The 25,848-nt window shown below is 36.9% G+C and overlaps 1 protein-coding gene and 2 pseudogenes across 2 annotated transcripts in view; all 3 read right to left on the bottom strand.

The window, feature by feature from the left end:
- Nucleotides 1–11,184, bottom strand: part of LOC125836838 (putative pentatricopeptide repeat-containing protein At1g74580) — a 25,583-nt pseudogene extending 14,399 nt beyond the window's left edge.
- Nucleotides 1–25,848, bottom strand: part of LOC125836845 (putative pentatricopeptide repeat-containing protein At1g74580) — a 127,646-nt gene that overhangs the window by 14,262 nt on the left and 87,536 nt on the right. Inside the window, exon 2 of one of the 2 annotated variants that reach the window (XM_049516001.1) lies at nt 14,919–14,996. In XM_049516001.1, coding sequence (XP_049371958.1) covers nt 14,967–14,996 — 30 coding nt within the window. In that variant the 3' untranslated portion in view covers nt 14,919–14,966. Of the gene's footprint in view, nt 1–14,918; nt 14,997–16,045; nt 16,133–25,848 lie in introns of those variants that run through there. The other variant, XM_049516006.1, reaches the window with a different exon arrangement.
- On the bottom strand, nt 16,150–25,035 carry LOC125836836 (putative pentatricopeptide repeat-containing protein At1g74580; annotated as a pseudogene).

Here is a 25,848-nt window from a genome sequence, read left to right as displayed (position 1 = left end):
GAAGACATCATCATGATCGGTGCATACCCATTGGAATGACTCCCTTCACCATAAATGACCAATTCTTTGTCCTGCCAAACAAAGTTCATTAGTTGTGAAGGGTAGAAGACACATCCCCAGCCATATGAAACTGGTGTTGATATCCAACACCTGGAACTCCACATTAAAATCCGCAGGACCCACCTGAATATCCAAGTTTACTGCACCCAATGTGTCTCTTTGCACTCCATCAAAGGCCCTCACATTGACTTGGTTCTGGTGAAGCTTTCCCAAGTCGAATTTCAGCTGCCTCACAGTCGAAAGTGGGAAAATATTAAGACCGGATCTGTCATCGACCAAGACGCGATTAATTATCTTGTCTCGACACATACAGGTGACGTGCAGAGCTTTGTTGTGCATCATCTCTTCAAAGGGCAACTCTTCGTCACAAAAACTGATTCGGAGCCTCGGATGACCTGGTTTATCATGGCTGCTAAATCGTCACTGTTAGTATCCACAGGCACATAAGTATCATCCAAAGCCCTCATCAGAGCCTGCCTATGTAACTGGAAACTCATCAATAAGGCCCACACAGAGATTTGAGCCGGCATCTTCTCCAAATGCTTCACAATCGAATAATCTTTCGATTGCATTTTTCTCCAGAACTCCTCGGCCTCGGCTTCACTGATCGGCCTTTTTGTTTGGTCCTTCTTCTGCCCTCCTTGAGCTAACTCTTACGGTGTGTAGCACCTGCCGGATCTGGTCATACCCTGGGTAACGACCGTTTCAATCACAAACTTTGGTCGGGTAAGAGTTTCTCGCGGCACCAAGGCAACAGCCTTCTCGGGTATCAGAATCACAAACTCTTTCTTCTTTCTAATGCTCAACGAAGCTACAGCCTTTTCCAGTTAATCAGGAGCAATCAGAACTATTGCCTTTGTCACGCACCAATCATCATCTGTCTCTATAATATTGATGGTGATGCCTCCATGATTTGGCAAATAATTACTATTGACATTGGGGGCGACTGTCTGAAGAGAGACCACATTCTGGTCAATCAGGTCTTGGATCTTATGCTTCCGGTTGATACAGTCCTCGGTATTATGTCCAACACTGTTGGAGTGATACGCGCACCTCTGATCAGGTCTGTAAAACTTTGAGCTAGTGTCAACCGGCTTGGGCCCCACTGGATGAATATATCCTGCTGCAGTTAGTCGCTCGAACAACTTTGTTCGACTTTCAATAAGCGGAGTGAAAATTCTAGCAGGCTTCTTCTCAAATCTAGGATGGGAGAAATCGTAATTGCCTTGTTGAGGGGGAGGCATTTGGCGATAATTTGGAGCATTCGGACGAGGGGCTTGATATCTGGGATATGAGTTGGTTTGATAATTTGGTTGTTGAGCTTGGTAGTTCGAGGGGGTATTTTGGTAAAGTGGAGCTGGGGTTTGGTACATTGGGGGAGGCGTTTGCTAATTTTTCTGAATGTTAGCACAGTTGGGGGCGACATTTCGGTAGTGATGAGATGGATTCTGGTAAACTGGAGGGGTAGTTTGGTAGATAGTAGGGGAAGTTTGGTAGCTAGGAGGGGGAGTATTTTGATAGCTGGGAAGAGGGGTATTTTGGTAACTGGGGAGAAGGGTATTCTTGTAATCAACTTGTGCATAACAAGCCGGGTATGAACTCTGTGAAGGTTGAGAACGACCTTGGTATGATGAGGATTTCCTTGGGGTCTTCTTCCCCTCATAAGAGATAGAGGACACATCCTCTCTTTTCTTCTTCAACAAGCCCGAAGATCCAGGCGAGGCAGCAACACGGGCAATCTTCCCGGTCCTCAATCCATCTTCGATAGTCTCACCTACCTTGACTATCTCAGCAAATTTTGCTCCAACGAGCAACATAATTCTGTCATAATATTTAGGCTCCTGCACCCGCACAAAAACTTCGACAATTTCCTTTTCTGACATAGGAGGTCTAACTCTAGCTGCCTCCTTTCGCCATCTATATGCGATTTTTTTGTAACTTTCGATCGGTTTCTGCTTCATCTTCAACAAGGAGTAACGATCAGGAACGATCTCCACATTGTAGGCGAATCGTTCGATGAAGTCCTTAGCCAGAGCGTTCCAGCTAGAGCACTGTCTCGTTTCATGAGACGTAAACCATTCTAGAGCCTCTCCGCTCAAACTTCGGCTAAAAAGCTGCATTAACAAAGCTTCGTCTCTCCCAACTCCCACGAGTTGGTCACAGTAGGCCCTCAGGTGCGCTAAGGGGTTTCCCGTTCCTCCGAAGATGTCAAATTTTGGCACTTTAAACCCCTTCGGGAGGTCCAAATTCGGATGAATGCACAGGTCTTCGTAACTCAACCCGGCGACCTCAGGAGTGCAATTCAACTCCTTCAAGGCTTTTCTAATTTCCTCCTTCATATCTATCTTGGCAGTCTCTTCCTTCGACCTCCACTCTCTCTCCCTCTCATCATAGTGGTCGAGCTTCGAACTATTGGAGTCATGCTCGTTGGGGACTGGTATTTGGAAAATGGCTTTTTGCGGTAGTGGTGGAGCAATAGAGGGACTCTGGCCATTTAAAGGGGCGTGATAGTTTTGGGGAAAAGTCTGGGGGTTGGTGTACTGGTTTTGGTGAAGGAGGGAAGTGCGTGGGTTATTAGCGTTTTGGCTGTGGGGGAGTAGACTAGTTTGGTGGTTTGCATTAGGGAAAGGAGTGGTGCTTGGAGGTTGGTATTTTGAGGAGGGGGTGGTGTTTGATAAGAGGTCGAGGCGTAGTGGGGGTTTTGGGTGGTAAGGTCAATGACGGAGGGATTACGAGCAGGACTTGAAGGTGGGTTTTGAGCTTGTTCCACGTTAGGAGGGGGAATTTGAGCTGAAGGTCTTCCGTCTGGTTGAGTGTTGACAGCAAAAATCGGAGGAGGCAAATCTTGTTTTTTCTGCATCTCGACCCTCATCTCAGCAATTTGTTGCATCAACTGCAGGATCAGTTCATTTTGATCGGCAAGGACGGGCTGAGCCACCACGATATCAGTAAGACCGGTTTCTTCGTTGTTATCACCCATTGTTGCTTTTCCCTTTTGTGAACTTTGACTAGGAAATGAATCTGTAGGCCCTTTTGATCTGGTAAAATAGGGGTGTTCAGCCAGTGTATCAACACAGATCAGTTCTAACTACCTGTAGAGAAAAACAACTCAAAGGCAAATCTGTCAGTATTAGTTCTGGATGAATAATGTAAGATATCACATAGAAAGCAGGTAAACACATAAAAGTTGCTTCGTTTGAGGACACGTTAACCCACAAATAATGGGGACTGACTTTTGAATGAGCAGGAATTTGCTCGTTTTTATGTTGAGGTCGGTGACTCAGAAAGGTTAAATTGCATTGCGCTAAGGTCTTCTTGCTGCATTTTCTTGCATCTGTTGATCTGAACTCAATGTTTCCTTGTAGAATGAAAGAGGGGAAAATAAAATTTGAAAAAGATAGGGGCCGGGCCTTGAAAGGCTGCCTACGTATCTCCCAAGGAGAATTCAGGCCCTACGTAGTTCGAATACAAAGGAAATTTTCATTTTCATTCATTCATTTCTGGTGATTACAAGGAAAGTGAAAAACAGATAATAAAGCTCCTAAAGGATAGATGATGCCTTCACCGAAGTTCCTTCCTCTGACTGCCGTATTAGCCACGGGGGACAAACTCAACTTGGATCTTTCCCATGTTGACGAGGGATTCCACGTCATAGCGAAACCTGAGGCACCTTCCAATGTTATGATCTTTGGCATCATGATAAGGGCAGGGTTTCCATATCTCAATTCCAACGGGATCGATTGATTCGTCATCCTTTCTGATAGAGGCCAACACTCTTTTTTGAACTAACAGACTGTAGATATCTAGCAAGATTTTCTTGAAAGGCGTGAAGTAGTGACAATAAAACAAAGTGTGCTCAGTGACCGGCATATTAGGCTCTTGTTGGTCACAGGTAAGGACGGTGTTCCTACCCCACATATACGGGATCTCCCCAATGTTGATCAGGTTGCGGATTGCTGCCTTAAGCTCCACACATTCCTCTATAGTGTGTCCTCTTTGGTTCGGGTGGTAGGCACATGTTTTTGAGAGCTTCATGCCTAAACCCGAAAGTGGTTCCCTCGATAGGCTTCAGCATATCTGACGCCTTAAGGTGCTCGTAAATGAGAGCACACGACACGAATCTTGCCCCCACGCTATGTGTCCGCTCATAAGTCGGGAGAGTGATCTTTTGGTCTCCTCCTTTCAGACGTCCCAGGAAGGGAGACATATAGATGATTTCCTCATCAGCATCTTCTTCAGTAGCTCCAGGGTGAGTGTCTTCGGGACCACTATTCGCTTCTTGATTGAAGAAAGAGCATTTCCCGCGTATCTTCTGAAGTCTCATAGTTATGTCATTCTTGAAGACATCATGTTCCTTCCTCACAACAACTGTCCTTTTACTTATAACATCGCACTTCGTCCTTTTGTTGCCAATTCCGCGTCTAGTGCTGCATTTGCTGCTTGTGCGACCGCGGTGGCAAACTCCACTTCTATTCTCCTTTCTCGGGTTTCTTGGATCTCTCGCCTGAGCCGCTGCAATTCCATCCTCAAATCCTCATCGGTTAGCTCTATGTCGATACCCTTGCCTTTTTCCATCTTAGCGGCAATTTCACCTTTCCTGAGATAATAGAGTAGTATTTTAGGATTTGGGTGGTAGGATTTTATTTCTGGCTAAGAAACTCAAGACTCATGGAATTTTGGTTAGACATTTTGGTAGTGACTTGTATTTGGATATTGTAGGAATTTTTTGAAAAGGAGTGGGTTAAGGGTGTCCTCATTCAAAGCAACGTACCACATAAACAGTTAAAGCACACAAGTAAACAGACAAATATCGCGTCCTAAACATGCATGTGACCCTTTTGTGCCAAGGGTAGGCCTAGCGAATTGAAGGATGTATATGTCTTTTTAAGCCTATTAATTATCCCCAAAATATTTCATTAATAACATTCAAAAATGTTTGACAAATATAAAATTGGGGAAAAGAGTTCAAAAAATAAATTTCAAGACAAAGTACAAATAAAGCAATCCCACGCAAGGAATGATAACAAACTCCAAGCTCATCCTGATCTTTCACCAAGTCTGCTCCTCTTGGCTATGCTGACCTCTTCCCACATAGCATATCTGTTCGCCCATAGGTGATCTCTTGCCAACTGAGCCCCTTCTTGATGTCTGAACCTTTCGACCGACTGAATCTGCTGCTCCATGCTATCATCTAATTCTGACATACATTGTCTGGATTTTTGTAGCTCTTGCTTCAACTGAGCTATGGCTTTGGCGTCTTCTGAGTGTCGACGTTGATGCTCTAACTCATTCCTATCAAACTTCTCTTGGAGTTGATGAAGTCGAATTTGATGCTTGGCTCCAACATCTGCAATAATATAGGGAACGTTTGGACCGAGTTCGATAGTTCCGGCGAGACTCTTCTTTAACCATTCTTTGTAATCCTTAGAACATTCCGGATGAAACCTATTTGGCACCGGCTCACCCAATACCCTTCGAGTCTTCCATAATTGAAACATCTTTTTAGTAAAAGCGACTTCGCCATTTTCATGATCCGTCACAAATCTTGTCATGTCTTCGATCTGAGGAAGCTCTTGTTTCCCTCCTAGCTGCCTAAGTACTTGAGAAAGAGCATATGACCGAGTTCCTCTCAACCCAGCAAATATCAAGTAGGGGGCCTTTCCACTTTGGATCACAATTTATTTTGTTACTACCAAGCATTGGATCGACCACTGCACATTTTCCTCTCTCAAACCCTAAAGTCTCGGGTACCAAAACTCTTGGCCTCCAATTCTGTTGAAATGATTACGTTGCACCCACCAATCGTGACTTCGAGTCTGTTTGGTCTTTCCAAGGGATCTGGTTCTGTTGGATCATGAGCTTTGATCAAATGTCTCATCATCCACCATTGACGTATCAGGTTGCACCCTTGAAAGAAACGTGTGCCGCTTTTACATCTATCCAATGCCCTGTAAATGTCGGCAAGGATCATAGGAGCCAAATTTAGTACTTTCTTGCAGACCCGTAGCCTACTCCATTAAAAATAACATGAGTAACCATTACTACACTTGGATGGATGGTGCAGTTTTGTCCTAGGGGAAACACCATTGTCCCAATTAGACACATCACAAAAGCGAGGGGGCGTGTTTCCTTCCATTTTTCTTCCGAAACAAACTCTTCTTTGAACTTCTCGTAAGCTCTTGCACGTCCAAATCAATAATACAACTTCCGAAGTGGAATATTTGACCCGGGAAGCCTGTCTATCCATTCAGCTTTGACGAGTGACAATTTTTCTTTGATTTCGGCAAAATCTCATACTTTTGGAAAGAGGAGATCAGTATCGGGTTGGTGTTTCCTCTTGTTGCACATGCCGATGCTCTCGTAACTTGCAAGAACTTCATCTACTCGGGGTCAACTCTACTTCCCTAAACCGAAATACCATGTTGTCGCTGTCCCAAAATTTCACCAGCGTTCCAATCAAGTCGGGGTAAGCCACCATTTCCATTAATGACGGGAGATGACCTATGTGTCTTTGAATTTTCTTCTTATCTTCCTTGTTCATGAATTTCCACCAAACTTGGAGGTAAGGATCAGGTATAGTCACCATTCGGGTTCTCAACGGCTCAAATGCCGGATTCATCCTACAAGAAAAACAAACAAAGGTAAGTTAACCCCCACCCCACTTGATAATTGATTTGTTTAAAAATGACATATACATCCTTCAATTAAAACACATAAGTATGATTGTCTTTTTATTGGCAAATGGGCCAAATAGACACAAGGTGGGCTTCTAATGGGCCCAACACGCTTTGGGTGTTGGGTCGACCTAGTTCAAAATGCGCTGAAAATTGTGATTTGATTTCGCTCTACGCTAGCTGACTAAAAGTGGTTTTGAAAGACCGGGAACCCAAGTGGACAACTTAGGCTGAAATTCACGACAATCATTGGACGCATGACGTACCAATAAATTGCCGATCCTTCCGAAAAAGGGTTGAGTATAAAAAGTCCGGCTGCGATTATGCAGAAACCGTCCTTAATATACTACACATATAATAGGAAGATGTCATGAAATGCAATGATAGTTATAACAGTTTAAGCACTTTAGGCACAAATAAACAATTTAACATTCAATAACAATTAATCACATAAGTCAAATCTTATGGTTAGAACTTAATTAACTCCCCAGCAGAGTCGCTATTTCTGTTTTATTAAAAATATAGATAAAAGAAAAATGACTTATTTTTTGAAAAATCGATTAAACTTATGATTTAAGAGAAATCGAATTTCCAAAAGAACAGAGTCGCCACTTCATTTTTTAGTAAAAATCAAGAAAAAAACTATAAGGTTTTCAAAAGATTTAAACAGATAAAATCAATTGAAAATAAAAGGGTTCGAAGTTCAATGTACATTCCGAGAAGGTGTTAGACCCTCGGAATGCCCGCTAACTTGCGGTTGACCGGCAATTTGACTTAAAATGATTTGACTAATTTTGAGAAATTTAACATAGGAATATTTAAATAAATTACAATATTTAATTAATTTTGAAAAAATAATTAGATAAACGACACATTTTCTTTTTTAGAGAAAAGAATTCAATAATGACACATTTGGCTTGTGATACAAGCGATTAAAATTTTAATAAAGCTAGATTAATTAAAATTTATTTAATTCATTTTTTAAAACAATGATTTGAACCAATTTAATAAATTAAAGCATGAGACCATTTTAAATCAATTGGTAAAAGAGAACACACACAATTTTTATTTTTGGTTCATTTGAGAAAAGTGTTAACTTAAAACCATGTAAATAAGCAAGATGATTAAAGGAAGAGGCATTCAAAACATATCTTTTAAAGAACAAAAGATTTAATTAAGATAAAATATGGCCAATATATTTGATTAGTAAGATAAATGAATACAAAAACAAATAAAAGAATGTATTAAAAGTAAGCCAATACAAAGAAAATAACTTATCGTTTGGGGAATTTAATTAGGTTAGTTAACAATTTTAAAGTTAGGTCATCACACAACAAACAATAAATAATCATAATTAAATAATTAAAGAGTAGGGAGAAATTGAATTTGGGCCCTTCTTGGGCCAAATTCACTGCTGATTTTGGGCTTAGGCTCAATTCCCGTTTTTGTATACACTAGTTGTATATCAGTGTATATCGTATGAATCCAGCCCATTTTTTTTGTATATAAGACTGTATACCAAATGTATACAACCTAATTCAACTTCCAAAATAGCTATTTCAATTTTTGGCCTTGCATTTGTTGCGTTTTGACATGTATAGCATGTATACAAAATCTGTATACCAGTGTATACCAGCCTTTCCCTGCGTTTTCTTTTTTTGCTTCCATTTACCTTGTATTTTAGCTTCCCTTTCAATTTTATTGGATTGACAAGGCAGAATCGAACTTAGACTCGAGGATATGCAAAGAGGGAGTCCAAAAGGGACTCGAACGGAGTTCAAAGTGAACTCGAACGAGGAAGTTCATGCACAAAAGGAGATAAAAGTTAATAATCGATCATGATAAGACTTTTTAAAAATATTAAACAATTTATTTGGATGTAACAACAATCTTCTCATTTTGGTAATGAATCAACACGCCCAAATTATTTATAATAATAGACCTAACACACCATGATACACACATGTATTCTTAATAAATAAGCAACTAGTAATTCTAAAGAAACATGAATACTAAAAGTTAAAATTAATTTCATATTAACATGAAGTGCTAAATGCCAGAAGTAAGACTAATGGCCATTACTGGTCTTAAGACAAACTTAAACCAACAACATATGTCCAGTGAGATACCATTTCAACCACACAATGAAAAAATACTATCACTATATATAAACTATTTCAGCCATGAGCAACAAAATAGGAAAAGAAAGAAGCTTAAGCCAGTGTCTCTCAGATAGAACCCAATCCGGAGAGAAAACAAATATCATGCTCATAGTATAAGAGTTCGCAATACTCTAAGTCGATAAAAAGAGAAGGTATTTCAATATTTACAGAGCTTATTGTGGGAATCAAACAATCGGGTCATGTTGATTTTCTTTCACAAATTAAGATGCATCTCATATGACTTGAAAGAACATACCACATTATTGTAATTTCGAACATAAAGTGACTCGAGAACTAACACGGCACATGCGCAAAGGCCAAGAAAACAAGAGAAACAACATTTTTTTTTACTAGAAAATCGACCTCCAACATGAACCAAACTAACTCGACTAGACTAACATCGAAAGCAGCACGCTTGTAGCATTCACATATCTATTCAAAGATGAAGAATAACAAAAGCAAGAAAGCTTGGACATACAAACAGAGGTGAAAGAGAAACTAAGCATACAAAGGTCATTTTGAATCTTGTATCCTTTAAGAAGAGAAAAAATATTAAGACACTAAGAGCTCGAACGACAGAAACATGACTTCATCAAATAACGCCATGTAAAAATAGCGGAGACGAATAGAGTATCGTAAAAGGAAGAGCATTACATTTCTCTGGGTGGCGAACTAGACAATAATGAACTGACTACGAAAGAGCTTCCACCACTACACGAGGCTCCGGCGAGATTTGAACGGACATAACCTAGCAAACAGGAAGTTTCAAGAACTTTTCGCTCAAGTGTATTTCTTCCTCCAAACTCTAGCTAATTTCAATACTTTCTCTAACTCTTTCTCTAACTATTTTTCTAACACCAAATTTTCCAATTCCAAGAGCTCCCCCTTAACAGTGAATAATATGCCACATATATAGAAGGAAAATTAGGGTTCCGACATAGGGAAACGGATAGAAATTCCAAATTCAAAAATTGAATCCCTTCACCAATTCGGACAAACACCTTTTCCTAAGATTTTCAACCCATTCCGGAAGTGGAAAGGGAAGAAACGTGTGCCTGTTGCGATTGTACTAATTGAAAGGGACATCAGAGAAGAAAACAACAAAAAAATATTTTAAAAAAATTGCAGAGCACTGCCTGCTGTGTTGACGCTACTTTCCGTCGTTGTGTATTTTGTTGTTCTGGAATTTGCACGTTGTGTTGGGTTTCTTTTGAGGAAATAAAAAGTGGGCCGGGTCAGGGAGGTTTAAGAGTGGGTTGGGCGGTGATATTGCTGTTGTATGCTTATAGGTAATGTTTTGGTATGCATATGTAATGTTGTATTGCATTTGTTGATTGTAATGTATGGAATTATTGGAATGGTGGGCTGCTGGTCATTGGAGAATTGTTGGGCCTGGGTTATAAAGGGAATTGGGCCGATTTTTGGTATTAAGAAATGGCCCAAAATGGTTCTTAAATGGGTTTATGGTGAGGTGAGTTAGATTAAATTTAGGAAATAGCTTTAGAGATTGTGAATTCGGCTAGAATCTAATAATTAATATTAATTAATTAACGAGCTTCTTAATCTTAACGAAGTAAAATAATTAACTTAATTATAAACTAATTACTTTAACAATATAAACGACTAAATAACCAAATATTTAAATAAAACTAAAATCCTTTCGAGACAATTTTTGAACATTCGTAAAATATACTAATTAGACACATAATTATATAATAATTAACTTAATTATAAACTAACTAACTCGAAATATAAGCTATTAATTAATTTAAACTAAATAGCCAAATATTTAAATAAAACTAAAATCCTTTTGAGACAATTTTCGAACATTCATAAAATATACTAATTAGACACATAATTATATAAAAATTAACTTAATTATAAACTAATTAACTTGAAATATAAGTTTCTAATTAATTTAAACCAAATAGCCAAATATTCAAATAAAACTAAAATCCTTTTTGAGACAATTTTTGAACATTCATAAAATATACTAATTAGACACATAATTATATAAAATATCATATTTATTATTTTAAAATTTATAAAAATGACAAAACTACTTAAAATGACTTGAAAATTATTTTGAATTTTATAAAGCCAATTATTTCAAATCATTTAGAATTTAGGAAGCTCGATAATTAATTTATATTGGCGAGGGTCAAAATTGGGTGTCAACAAAACCCATGTTCCTTTTTCACTGAATTGAATATTTCCAGTGCCCTTAATTGGTTCTTTTGGCATTTTAATACAGCAGCAACATGTTTAGGAAGCACAACAACACTCATTTTCTTGATGCCAAATCAGTAAAGGTGAAATGCTGCTCAATTTAGGTCTATGAGTAACTCAATCAATACTCCCATGAAAATCAGTAAACCAATTCAACTCTTTTATACCTTCTTTTCACTAACATGAAATCCTATAGGCAGGGAAAGGACAAATAACAAAAATGTAAATGGTAGAATAGCATTACCTGAGTCGTTGACTGGGTTTGGTTCGGTGACAACAGAGAAAGAGTCCGCTGGCGAAAAATGTTGGCGGCGAAAGAAAGTGCAGGTGACTAGAGTTTTTACTCAAACTGGACGTTTAGGGTATGTTTGGAAAGTCACTTGTTAATTGAAATTGGTGTAATTACTAGGGTAGTAATTACCAGCCTAGTAATTACACTGGCCTATTTGGTTGTCATAGTGTAATTGCACTATAATTACACATGTCTTATTTGGATGTCATAGTGTAATTACACATGTTCTGTTTGGATGCACAATTGCAATCATAAAATTATATTAAATTTTAAAAATAAAAATTAATTATTTAAAATTTATACTAGACAAATAAGAAACTTTATAAATGACATTTAATTAAATATTTAATATATATATTCTTTTTTGAAAGTATATTAATTAATAAACATCTTTTCTTTAACTAATATTATGAAAAAATAATTGATTTATATCTTTTCAAATTAATATTTTTCAATTGAATTGATCGTAAAAAACTAAAAGTATGAAGTTTTTACGAACATCGTGAAATGCATGTTTGATAAAAAGACTAATAGATAAATAAAATGTCATAAATTATTAAATGTTTGACAAAACTATAATCTATCAAGTCTAATTAAAAAATGACGTGCAATGTGAATTCAATGTTACTAAAACAAATGAAACTGAAAATATAACATAAGTTATAAATTCAAAACAAAAAATTTAACATAATACTCTTATAACTATTTCAACATAGCATGCATAAATATGATTTATTTTTTTTATTTTTCTTAAAAAAGAAAACGTATGTCTATAACCTTACTAAACAATAAATTCTATTTTAATTTAAAAATTAGAATACTAATAAAATTATGCTAATGAGAAAATAAGCATGGCATAAAGAAATAGATAATATGAAAAAATTGCATAGAATCACGTAAAGGAAGGTTGAGAACAAGAAGAAAATGCAATATAATAATAAAAAATAAAAAATAAACTTTTACAAATATTTAGAATAATAAAAATAAAAAAAGAACTTAAAATAATAGAAGTAAAAAAAAAATTAAAACAAAAAAAGAAAAAAAGAAATAAAAAAAAGAAATTAAAAAGTAATCAACTGGTAATTACACCATGTAATTACCAGCAGGCTGCCCGTGAATTGTAGAGTGTAATTACCCTCTGCCAATTATACTAATTACCTGCTGACCAAGTAATTACCTGTCCAACCAAACAAGACAGACAGTGTAATTACACTCAATTAGACCAAATTTAATTACCAGTGTCCTTCCAAACATACCCTTACTCATTTATTTGGGAGCTCTTTTCAATATAATTAAGGAAAAAGCTAACTACACATATTTCACCATCATATATACTATGAAAAATTAATTTTATGCCTCATAAAATTAAACTAATTACATATTCCCTAAAAAAAAGTTCTGCTTTTTATTTTTCTCCGTTTTTCTTCTTTATTTTTTTAATTTTTTATTTTATTTTCTCTTTATTTTTTTATTTTATGTTCCTTTTTTTTCTTTTCTTTTTTATTATTTCTTTATTCTTTATTATTTTTCTTCCTTTCTCGTTCATTTTTTTTCAAATCATAATATTTTTTATCTTTTCACCACAAATTAATTGTGATTTTTGGAGTTTTGTATTTTTGGTAGGGTCACATAAGATCCCTTGGATCAAAATGTTATGAATGATTGAGATTTAATCTTGACCATTGCTATTGGATTGGGTCTAAAATTGATTGGGTTACCAGAATTGGGTCTAAATCAGCTCAATTCAATCAAAATTGGGTCATTTGGGCCAATTAATAAAAAATAACAATACAAACAACGACAAACAAACCAAAATATAAAATACAAAACAAAATATAAGAAAAGACATTACTATATATTGTAGGAGTAAATTAAACACGTCAAAAATTAAGTGTTCACAGCCAAATCTATAGCAACATATTGCATCCCTCGAAGAAGTCGTGGCCCCTCGTGCAGGCCGTCATTGAACGAAGAACTTCAGTAAGGATCATAGGCACCAAAGAAAATCTTTGCGGATTGTTAAAGATGCTTATAACCATCGACAATATATTGATGTCGACAGAATGGGACCTTATTGGGAATATCATGATTCCCAAAAAAGCCATAATGAATACTTTGGCCTCACATGTACCCATGCTCCACGGGTACATCAAAATTCATGTTGATATTTGTCATAACCTTCCAGACGCCCAAACCTCTGAAAGTGATAGTCTAGCTCGACCTTTCCGCCGTCCACATATCTCAACCACCGAAATATATGCAGCTCTAGAGACTTAGAAAATCACTTGTACAGATGGTTGATGGGATCATCGACAGCCTCCCTCTAATCAATAGTTCGATAACACTACCGAACTCCTCCAATGTAGGAGTGATCTCAAAATCCAAGAACTTGAAATTTATGATGCTCGGTTCCCAAAATCTCATTAGCTGAGTAACGATGACTTTGTCGCATTGTGTCCCTAGAAGTGACAGTAATGCTCCCAAGTGCTCTTGAATCTTAGCCCCGTGTATCCTGTGAATGTTTTGCCACCAATTCCATAGGATATGTGGCGCTGAAACGACCATTTGGATATCCGACAAATTTTGGCTGATGTTCATTTGAAAGAAAGGTAAATAGGGTAAGTTTATTTGCTCCAAATCTATTAAGTGTTTTAGTTTGGATCATTGATATCAAATTTCACACAAAATGTATGTCGTTGAGTTTTAAAGAAGAAACTCATTGACATTTGGGTGGTTTCCTAAACTCAACGACAATGCCTTATATTGTCTTGATTAAGGCTATGCAACATGACCTATTTCTAGAGTAGGATTTTTTCCTAGATGATTGAGAGTGGGACTGAATAATTGCGAGAAGGCGCACTAACTTAATTGTACCAACTCTGAAACTAAGAAATCCAAAAAGAGTTTCGGAGGAGTGAAGAACACCCCACGCGTGTTCAGTGTGTGTTTGTGTACGGCCAAAGACTCGATAGAAAGTGTAATTGACAGTGTGAGGAAAGCAGTAACATATAGTGTTTCAAAAATAAATAAGGAACACAAGTTTGGATTTGACTTGCGACCTTTCAGTCAAAGCAATATATCATTTCAATAAAGCAAATAATAAGCTAAAAATAAAGAAGTAATCACAATGTTATTCCTAAATTGAGTTTTCTAAGGTTAAAACCTAGGTAAGTTCCCCATCAAAGTCGCCAAGTTGTTGCACTCTATTTCGAACCAGCCGAAACAGTTCACAACATAATATGGATGCCACTCTGATTTTGAAAATTGTTTTTTTTTGTTTTAGAGTCGCCACCTAATTTTAAGGAAACATTAGAAAAACCATTTTTTATATGTAAACCTAATTTTCAACTACTAGCACAGATTTATGCCACTGATTTTGCACCAATGGCTTGTTCATGACGCCGGAACTACATTGCTCTTGTGACATGACTTTGAAACAACAAAGTTTCAATCATGTATTGCTAATTATTTTCCTTCTCATAAATTGTGGCTTAATGTTACCTTAGTTTGATTCCCATCAATGCTCAATTGACTGGAGGTAGAATGTTTTCATGAACAAGATATTGTAGCAAGTTTTCTCTGTGTACAGAAGAAAGAAGCAAAAAAAAGTTAAAACAACTATATCTAGACTTCTTAGCTGTGGGCAAGTCCTCTTATCAATGCAAATAGTATCTCATTGCACCAAGTTTGTTTACATGTCAAATTTATAATTGAATTAACTTTCATTGATCTTCTGAATAATACAGAATCTTAATCTAGTAGATTAGAGTTTTATTTATCCTTACACTTATAAAGTTGAACACTACTCGTGTTTCCATTCTTCTTCACTTTGAGCATTCTTACTTTGCATTTAAAATTAAAACAATGTAAAATGTCATCAGATTTTAAAATGCATGTGCCATTCTTTCTCATGCATTGCAGCCCAGAGTAATAACTCAATTTTCCATTTTACTCCCTCAAGCCAAAATAATAGGAAAAATTAATTTTCATTCACTTAATCCGCCATCTTTCAATCATTATTGCATGCAAAATAGGTCAGGTGTGTTTTCAAAAATCTTTCAAAAAAAATTCTGAAGGTTTTCTGTAAGAACTTAAGTAAGACTTAACTCAAGGTTTTCTGGAAGAATGTAAGTAGACTAACATGTGTTTAGATAGCTATTTTTGTAAGTTATATTGTGACATTATGGAAAAAGAATCTAGAGAAGTATCTCAGAGAAGATATTATCCAAATAATTAAAAAAACAAATTTCAGATGAAATAGGTCAACACACAATCATTTCACCTGATAGAGTATCTCCGAAATTAGTTTATTCCCCTAATTTTTCATATATCCAACTTTCAACAATAACAACCATTTAATCAGATCTTTGAAAACTATGTCGCTTATTTCTTCTAGAAATCACTAACACAATTTACTAATATTTTAACCACAAAAGGAAAAAAGAAACAGTAGGAGAATCGAAAGAATATGCATTTACCAAACAACTAGCAATCTTACCCAAAAAAATCCTTAACCTGCTGAAATTTTACTTGTAAACGGTCCATTTACCAGTTAGCTGTTACCAATTCATTACTAATTGGATTTCCGCCATGACCTAAAATATTTGTACATTATTAATACAAACATTTGTATCCAAGCAAAAGTCTTTTTAGTCTGCAGTGTTTATGTGTACTCTAGTATTTGAGAAAAAAGTAATTCTTTAAATAGGACATACCTTCATTGATAATTCCTTCAAATCTTTTTGTCTCTTATCCCATCGTATAAAAGTTCATAGGCATAATAGGTGATATGATTCTTCTTCAGCAAGTCTTCCACAACAATCTTAGGAGCCGCCACATCCTTTTTATTTGCTTCAAAAGTTATGTAAACCACATCAGGGACAACACCCTTCTGCACCATGCGATGAATGATACCAACTTCATCGAGTAACCTGTTCTTCACACATAGGCAATTGATCACTCGTCCCACTGTTTCTTTTGATGGAAAAATTTCTTTCGAAAAGTTTTCAAGCAAAAACTTGTATCCAAATTCAGTGTTGTCGACCTTGCAGAAACCATCTATCATACAACGGTATGTGTAGTTGTCAAGAAGACAACCACATTCATTCATCTCAAGAAAGAGCATCTCTGCCATGTCCATTTACAGGTTTTTAGCAAATATAGTGATTATTATATTGTAGGTTGCAGTAGTATGAGAATATATATATATTGTCTTTTCATTCTTTTGAATAGCTCCTAAGCTCCATTCAAATCCTCATTCTCACAAAATTCATTTATAAGAGTGTCAAAACTCACTGTATCAGCAATAAGACCCTGCTTTGAATATCCTCAAGTAATTCTAAAGCTTTCATAAGCTTTCTAGATTTACATAGTCTCTTAATGAGTATATTATATGTGATTATATTTGGGACACACCCCTTTTACACCATGACTTTGAAGGTTTCCATCACATCATCAAAAGTTTTAAGCTTGCAAAGTCCATTTAACATTGTGTTATAAGTGATCACATCCGGAAGAACATCATGATCCCACATTGTATTTAGAATCTATATTGCATCAGCCAATTTTGACTGTTTACAATAACCATCAATCAAGGTGTTGGAGGTAAAAATATCAAGAAGGATCCTTTTGATCACGGCACCATTCAGGATATTACTAGCATCAGATAAAAAATCCATGTTGCACAACCCATTGATGATCAGATTATAAGTCCATGTATTAGGTCTGCAACTTTTCTCATGCATTTCAGTAATCAGTTTCAATGCTTCTAAGATAAGTCCCTTATGACACATTCCCTTAATTAAGGTATTATAGAGGATTACATTAGACTTCATACATTTACCTATGGCTTCATTAAATAAACTTTTGGCTCTTTTGAAGTTACCATTCTGGCATATTCCGTAAATAAGGGAGCACAAAGTAAACACATCAGGAACAAAACCTTTAAAACTACATTATTAAGGATTATGTTCGCTTTCTGTATCATATCTGATTTTCAATATGCACCAATGATTGTGTTATAGGTGAACGCATCAAGATTGAACCCGCGGTTCACCATTTTATGCAAGTAAGACTCCGCTTCAGCAACCTTTGAGTGTTTGTATAAACCACATATGAGAGTGTTAAAAGTGACTACATTAGCATTTAAACCTTCTTTCCTCAAAGCTTCCAACATCCTAGCAACTTCATGTTGCTAGCCGTTTACAGAAAGACCTTGTATTAAGAGATTAGACGTAATCAAATTTGGAAACACCTCTCTTTTCAGAATCTTGTTAAGAAGCCTTTCACTTTCTTAGAAGTTCCCCTTCTTACAAACTGTACACATAATCTTATTAAACGTAGTAACATTAGGATTTATTCTAAGCCTAAGCATTTCATCAAACAATTCACAAGCCTAAACTAGATAATCCACTTCATAAAATCAGCAATTACCGTACAACACGTGATGAGTCCTCAAATTGGACTCATTTAGGGCTATATTTTGACAGAATTAGCGTCATCAAATGCATATTTTGTCTCAATATCTGATGAAAACCCTTAAGTTTCAGGTATTTGGAGTTTGAGGGAAAGTGTGGACACTACTTAGAAAAAAAGAACAAAGGTAGCTGAAAGAATAAAAAAATAAAGTTATGAGAATCGTCGAACACATTCTTCGAGTCGCCAAAAGGTCTTATCCTCGCCTTTTGTTCTAGTGTGCTGAGCCCTGAAGGAATGGATCCAATCGATGGCGAAAAAGAGCAGTCGGCGTATCATCGAGCAGTTCTACGAAGCAGTTCTATGTCGCCCAATTATCCAAAGCACGACAATGCTGAAGGGTAGAGCAAGACGATGATTAAACACACCAAAGGGCGATCTCGACTAACTGCGCCGAGTGATCTGCTGCAGCAAAGATTTTTGAAAACTATAAATACTCATTGAGAGTTGTGGCTTATTATTAGATTTTTAATATATAATTATTAACATAGATTTTTGAGTTCTATGTTTTGAGAGGGTTTTGAAGAACTTGAAGATTCAAAGGGTTTCAACTCCAACAATTTAGGTTTGGGTCTCTTGGATTCTTCACTCTTGGCTTGTTTTGAGACTAAAATCTTCATACCTATTTGAATGCAAACACATTTTGGTATAAATTTCTCTCTCTTTTACATGTCTTGCTTAAACCTTAATTTTTGGGGTGTGATTATATGAATATGAGTTAGATTAATTGTTGGGTCTTGCTTGCTGATAGTTTATTTATTGTTTAGATGTGATTTCGTTTAGTAGTTGTGTTGGAACTTAATGATATTGTAGTTGCAAATACGATTTCACCTTTGTGTTTTCGGCTTGCTCGAGAGAGAGGTCGTAAAACTAAGACTACTAAATTGATGCCCAGTGGGAGTGGGTCGACATGAGGTTCAACTCGAGAGAGTGAACCCTAGTCCTTCTCCCACACACTCAGCTCGAGAGAGTGAATGGGCTAAGACGGAGGTTTTTTCATGTGGCAAGTGGGTGTCCGAGAGGAACCTATTTGATTCGAGGTAAGTTGTTCGACAGAAAGCCACTATAGTCTAGCCTAGTCACAAATATTCAATAGATTTACTATCAAAAACTTGTACTCAATAGTCTAGTCTAACCCGTATTCCTATCACATCCCAAGAATCCCCTCTCTTTGATTAGTACTCTTTGCATTTTTGTTTTTTTCTTACTTGTCACAAACCCCAATTGATAATTGACGCTTGCGTCACCCCTTAGATTTAACATGTTTATATTCGATAATGTTTTTAGTTATGACTAATTAGAACTTAATTTTATTTTTCTATTAATTCTCAAGCCCACTCCCTTAGGACTCGACCCCAACCCTTGGTTGGGTTACTTTACTATTGTATGATTGTAGACACTTGCATTGGAAGTTGTGTCTTGATTACGCCAACATAAAAAATGGCGCCGCTGCCGGGGAGTGGTGTCACTTGAGAATTCTTAGTTTAGTAAAAAATTTGTTCTTCTTAGTTGTAGTTCACTTACTTAATTTTTAGTTTTGTTTCTATTGTTTGTGTTGAAAACAGAAAGCATGAGTGTTAATGGCAGCAACGACAGCCGGGTGGGCCACCAAGATGACATCGGAAACTCAACGATGTCCAAGAGCCCAACATTAATGACCCCCATCTCATGGGAGGTATTGGGGCCATCCGATTACCTCCTCCAGCCGAGGGAAATGCAGTGTTCCACATAACGAGCACTATGTTGCAACTCTTGCAACTAAAGGGACTTTTCAGTGGATTGGCTCATGAGAATCCTCACGAACATCTTCGAAACTTTGAAGATGTATGCGGACCATTTTCTTTCAAAAACATCTCTCAGGAATCAGTTCAGTTATGGCTTTTCCCTTTCTCGTCGATGGGAGAGGCGTGCAAGTGGCTGGCGAAGCTACCTCGCGAATCCATCACTTTTTGGGAGGAATTGGTAACCGCATTTAATGTGCGATTTTTCCCTCCTTCGAAGATGATGACTATTCGGGATAGTATCCAAAGCTTTAAGCATTTGGAGGGTGAGCCAATCCATGAAACTTGGCTGCGATTTTAAAAGTTGGTGCTACAATTCCCGACTCATGGTCTGCCCGACAATGTCTTGCTACAGTACATTTACTGAAGCCTAGATTCGATAAACAAAGGTGTCACTGTTCAACTTTCACCTGGAGGCCTGATGCAGCAACCGTATATAGTAGCAGCCCAAATCTTAGATGGCATGACGACCATCAATAGGGCATGGTACACTCGTGAAGACCAAGTCTCCCATCTCACATTCAAGTTATCCAAGGAGCAGATGGAAAAAGATAATGAGAGAGACTAAAACATGGCCAAAATCATGACACAACTTGACATTTTATCTAAAAATATCATGGGGGTTGGTGCCCGTGGTGTCAACGATGTGGGGGTCGGGTGTGCGAATCCTGAAGAGGCGAAATTTGAAGCCTTGTATAATGAGGAAGTGAACTTCCTAGCCAACCAAGGCGGTGGTTATCGTTCAAACTATCCAAGGTAGGGTGGTACCCAAGGTTGGGCTAGAGATGAAGGATGGAAGGATCGTGAATAGAGAGATAGAAATCCTAATTGAAAGGATGGGGAGAAGGACAAGTATGTGCCTCCCCACGAGCGCCAAAAGCCAAAGGATTAGAAGGGCTGTAGGTTTGAGGATATGCTATCTCGTATCCTCAATAAAGTTGAAGGGTCATACAAGATCTTGAAAGAGATGAACGAGGATGTGTCGACCCTTAGACAAACCGTTACCTCACATTCAGTATCAATCAAGCAGCTGGAGACCCAAATGGGTCAGATGTCGTCTCACCTAAATCTGAGATAGAAAGGGGGTTTGCCTAGTGACACTATGGTCAACCCCAAAAATGAGGCTTGAAGGTTGACTTGCGCCGTGCCATGACATTAACTAAGGCGCTATTTGGGAGGCAACCCAAAACTATTTATTGCTTTATTTTTCTTTGATAAAATAATGGTATGTTGATTGTGCAGATGGAAGTGTGGAGAGTGAATGAAAAATGCAAATTGGCGAGTAATAGGTTTATTCAGCAAATTACTGAAGGGTTCGGCGACCTCGAACTAGACCGCCATTAGACTCAAGACCAATTTACATTGGAGTCTGTAAAACTCGAAGACCTCAGGAAATTATTGGCGAATTGCCGATCATGTCGGCGATCTCGACGGAGACAGTCGTTTGGACTCCCACAATACATGGAGGTTCTGTAAAATTTGGCGAAGCAAATGACTACTTGACGTTACGCCGAATAGTTCGGTGATCGGGACTAATGTCACCAAATGGGCAAAAAAACTGGACGGTTTTTCAAGCCAAAGGTTTAAAAGTTTCAAACTCATTCCCCCTTTTCCCTCACTTTTTCATCTTCCCAAACTCACACATGCACTCTAGTTTTACATTTCTTGCATTTTTGGAGTATTTTTAGTGTCAAATTGTGCTACAAGTTGGATTACATTGCTTCCTAGCATCTCAACATCCATTTGATCGGCATAAAAGGTTTGTACTTCAAACCCCACGTTCATTTGTCGAAATTGTACTAATTTGCAATCTGTTAATTGCATTTGAGGACAAATACTTTGTAATTGTGGTGGGGTGAGGCCCACCTTGTGTGCGACTATTATTGTTTGATGTTTTGTTGATACATTTGGGTCATTATACGTGCAATGTCATTATATATTGTTTTTGTGGATGTTTGAGCTTATGGCTCTTTTTGTTTTAAATGAAAATGATTTTGATCCTTCCGAAAAAATTTCGCAAAATTTTTGCCACCTTTTGTGTGCACTTGAATATGGCTGTTCCTTGGTAAAATTGAGTCTCGGTTTTGATCAATATCGATGACTCAAATAGTGCTCATAATTGAACGAACATGAATGTACGGCTACGATGAGGCCAAATAAAGTTGCATAGACAATAGATGAACTCTTTGCATCTCGTTATGACTAGCCTAGTATCCAATTGAGTCTCTTGTGATGATCATTGCACACTAGCGAAAGTGTGGAGTCTTGTTTGACTCATAGTGTCAATGCCTAGTGTGATGAGCTTACTTGTGAACTATGCATGATTGATCCTAGAATTTGCCCCATTGGTCCGGTCAACTAAGTGATGTTATCTCTTGATATGATCTTAGGCAACTTCTAAAAGTGTGAGCCAATTTGACATATACCTCTTTTGTGACTTACCTTGTGAGTGTGTGAACCTCTTTTGAACACCCCTTGAGCTTTCCATTTCTTTGGAAGAAACTTGATGAAAACAATGACCTTTCTTTATCCATCACCCATAATCCTTTTGAGTTGTGGTTGATTGAATAGCCAACTTAGGTCAAAAGACTAAGTTGGGGGTGTGATGAAAAGAAAAGGGAAAGTTAAAAAGTGCAATGAAAGTCTCATTTAACCCATGGTGTTGAGAAAAATGGAACTCCTCCATATATAAAAAAAAAGAGAAAGGAAAAGAGAAAGAATGAAAAAGTTGTGGAATAAAGTATAAAAGAAATGGGGTTTCCAAATAATCCATGAAAAGTGAATAATATGATGACTTATGAGCACAAAAGAGAATGATGAAGGAGAAAGAAATGAAGTGTTATGAGCACCACATTTCATGAGGATGAAAGTCACTGAGCCTAAATGACCATACCTTTGTACTCAGCCCCATTACAAGCCTTGAAAAGACCTTTTTGATCTTGAGTGAGCTGAAATAAATGTTGATCGGAAAATACGGGCAAACCTATCGGTGAAAGTATGCATCGTGTTCATCTTTGTGAGTGTGAGCGTTGCATTTGATTCCGAAGCTTTAAATTGTAAACCATTGTGTGTGAATATGGAATCATTCCTTGTGTGGGGGCATTTGAACACTTTTGTTGAGATTGAACTTGCATTTGAAGCAAGTATTTTGAGCATGAGATTCTTTGATATTGGTGAGTCACAACTTGAATCTTTGAGTGCACATTTGATCTTTGCATAAGTAAATTGAGTCATGTTGTGTGCATTCATGATTGAGTCTTGTGTAGCACTATTTGAGACATCCCTATTTGAACGGATGAACTTGAGGACAAGCAAAAGATTAAGTTGGGGGTGTTTATGAGTCTTCAAATTGGACTCATTTAAGGTTATGTTTTGATAGAATTAGTGTCATCAAATGCATATTTTGTCTCAATATCTGATGAAAACCCTTAAGTTTTAGGTATTTGGAGTTTGAGGGAAAACATGGACACTTCCTTAGCAAAAAGGAACAAAGGCAGCTGAAAGAACGACGAAATGAAGATCTGAGAATTGCCGAATCTATTCGGTGAGTCGCCAAAAGGTCTTATCCTCGCCTTTTAATTTGTTCCAGTGTGCTGAGCCCTGAAGGAAATGATCAAATCGGTGGTGAATAAGAGCAGTCGGCGTATTGCAGAGCAGTTTCGCGAAGCAGTACTATGTCGCCTAATGATCCAAAGCACGACGATGAAACATACCAAAGGGCGGATCGCCGAGTTAATCGGAGATCTCGACTAACTGCGCCGAGTGATCCGCTGCAGCACAGATTTTTGAAAACTATTAATACTCGTTGAGAGTTGTGGCTTATTATCGGATTTTTAATATATAATTTTTGACATAGATATTTGAGTTCTAAGTTTTGAGAGGGTTTTGAAGAACTTGAAGATTCAAAGGGTTTCAACTCCAACAATTTGGGTTTGGGTCTCTTGGATTCTTCACTCTTGGCTTGTTTTGAGACTAAAATCTTCATACCCATTTGAATGCAAACTTATTTTGGTATAAATTTCTCTCTCTTTTACATGTGTAGCTAAAACCCTAATTCTTGGGGTGTGATTATATGAATATGAGTTAGATTAATTGTTGGGTCTTGCTTGCTGATAGTTTATTTGTTGTTTAGATGTGATTTCGTTTAGTAGTTGTGTTGGAACTTAATGAAATTGTAGTTGCAAATACGATTTCACCTTTGTGTTTTCGGCTTGCTCGAGAGAGAGGTCGTAAAACTAAGACTACTAAATTGATAGCCGGTGGGAGTGGATCGACATGAGGTTCAGCTCGAGAGAGTGAATCCTAGCCCTTCTCCCATACACTCAGCTCGAGAGAGTGAGTGGGCTAAGGCGGAGGTAGTTCTTCATGCGACAAGTGGGTGTCCGAGAGGAACCCATTTGATTCGGGGTAAGTTGTTCGAGAGAAAGCTTACCCCCATTATAATCTAGCCTAGTTACAAATATTCAACAAATTTACTATCAAAAGCATGTACCGAATAGTCTAGTCTAACCCGTATTCCTATCACATCCCAAGAATCCCCTCTCCTTGATTAGTATTCTTTGCATTTCTGTTGTTTTTGCTTACTTGTCACAAACCCCATTGATAATTGACGCTTGCATCACCCCTTAGATTTAACATGTTTATATTCGATAATGGTTTTAGCAATGACTAATTAGAACTTAATTTTATTTTTCTATTAATTCTCAAGCACACTCCCTTGGGACTCGACCCCAACCCTTGGTTGGGTTACTTTACTATTGTATGATTGTAGACACTTGCATTGGAAGTTGTGTCTTGATTACGAAAACATCAACATGTGACTGCATTAAATTCACATCCTTGATCAAACATGTTATTCAAAAGCCTTAAAGCAACCTGAGGTCGGTTTGTCCTACAAAATGACTTTATCCTAATAGTAAAGGTATATACATCAGGAAAAATACCATTTTCCAGAATTTTAATATAAAATTTGTGGGCTTGTTTAAAATAACCATGTTCGACCAATATATTCATGAATGTGTTAAATGAATGAACAGACGACTCACAATTAAAAAAATCCATCTTCTCAAACACATCAACCGCCTGTTGAACTTTCCCCTTCTTTACATAACCTCTAATAGAAGTAATGTACATCCCTTCTAACAACCTATTATCAATATTCTTCCTGGCTTCTTCAATGACACCTTCCATCGCCTTGAACTCTCCATAATAACTAAGTTTTTCAACAATTCATTTGTATGTAAACAAATTGTGGCTAAACCCATGTTCCTTTTCACTGAATTGAATATTTATAGTGCCCTTAATGGGTTCTTTTGACATTTTAATACAACGGCAACATGTGTAGGAATCACAACAACATTCATTCGCTTGATACCAAATCAGTACAAGTCAATTATATACATACTACTCAATTTAGCTCTCTGAGTAACTCAATCAATACTCCAATGAAAACCCAGTAAACCAATTCAACTCTTTTATACCTTCTTTTCACTAACATGAAACCCTACAGGCAGGGAAAGGAAAAATAAGAAAATATGTAAATGGTAGAATAGCATTAGCTGAGTCGTTGACTGGGTTTGGTTCGGTGACGAGAGCAAAAGAGGCGGCCGGCCGGCGAACTAGAGTTTTTAGTCAAACATATTTCACCATCATATGAAAAACCAAGTTTATGCCTTATAAAAATAAAGATTCGGGAACATATTTGAGCCACAAAGAGAAAATTAATCAAAATAAGCCACTATTTTAGTAAGTAATTAAAATAGGTTTAGTATAGATTTTTTTTTCTGTTTTGTCTAATATTCCAAACAGTTTCCGTTAGTTTGATAACGTCTATATTATAATATAAAACATAACTGATTTTCCACTTTAAAAAGTGTAAGTTTTTCTTACACTTTGTAAAGTGTAAGCTTTTCTTACACTTTTTAAAGTGGAAAATTTTTTTGTTTTACAAAAAGGAATATTTTCTCGTTTTACATTAAATTGTGTCTCTTTATGCAGTTTTTTTAGTGTTTGTCTTACAGTTATATTGATTTGACATATCATAAAAATGGAAAAAAAATATTATATCATGTATTTTTATTTTTTTAATCTGAAAACTCCTCGAGGCTCTATTTAAGGACATTCAAACATAACACCTTCAACATCTTTAATCTTCTATTTTTATTCATTTCAATAAA

This window comes from Solanum verrucosum, unplaced genomic scaffold (assembly GCF_900185275.1).
Source record: "Solanum verrucosum unplaced genomic scaffold, falcon-dt-bn FXZP01000269.1, whole genome shotgun sequence".
In the NCBI taxonomy this organism is placed as follows: domain Eukaryota; kingdom Viridiplantae; phylum Streptophyta; class Magnoliopsida; order Solanales; family Solanaceae; genus Solanum; species Solanum verrucosum.
This window is presented reverse-complemented; position numbering and strand designations above follow the sequence as displayed.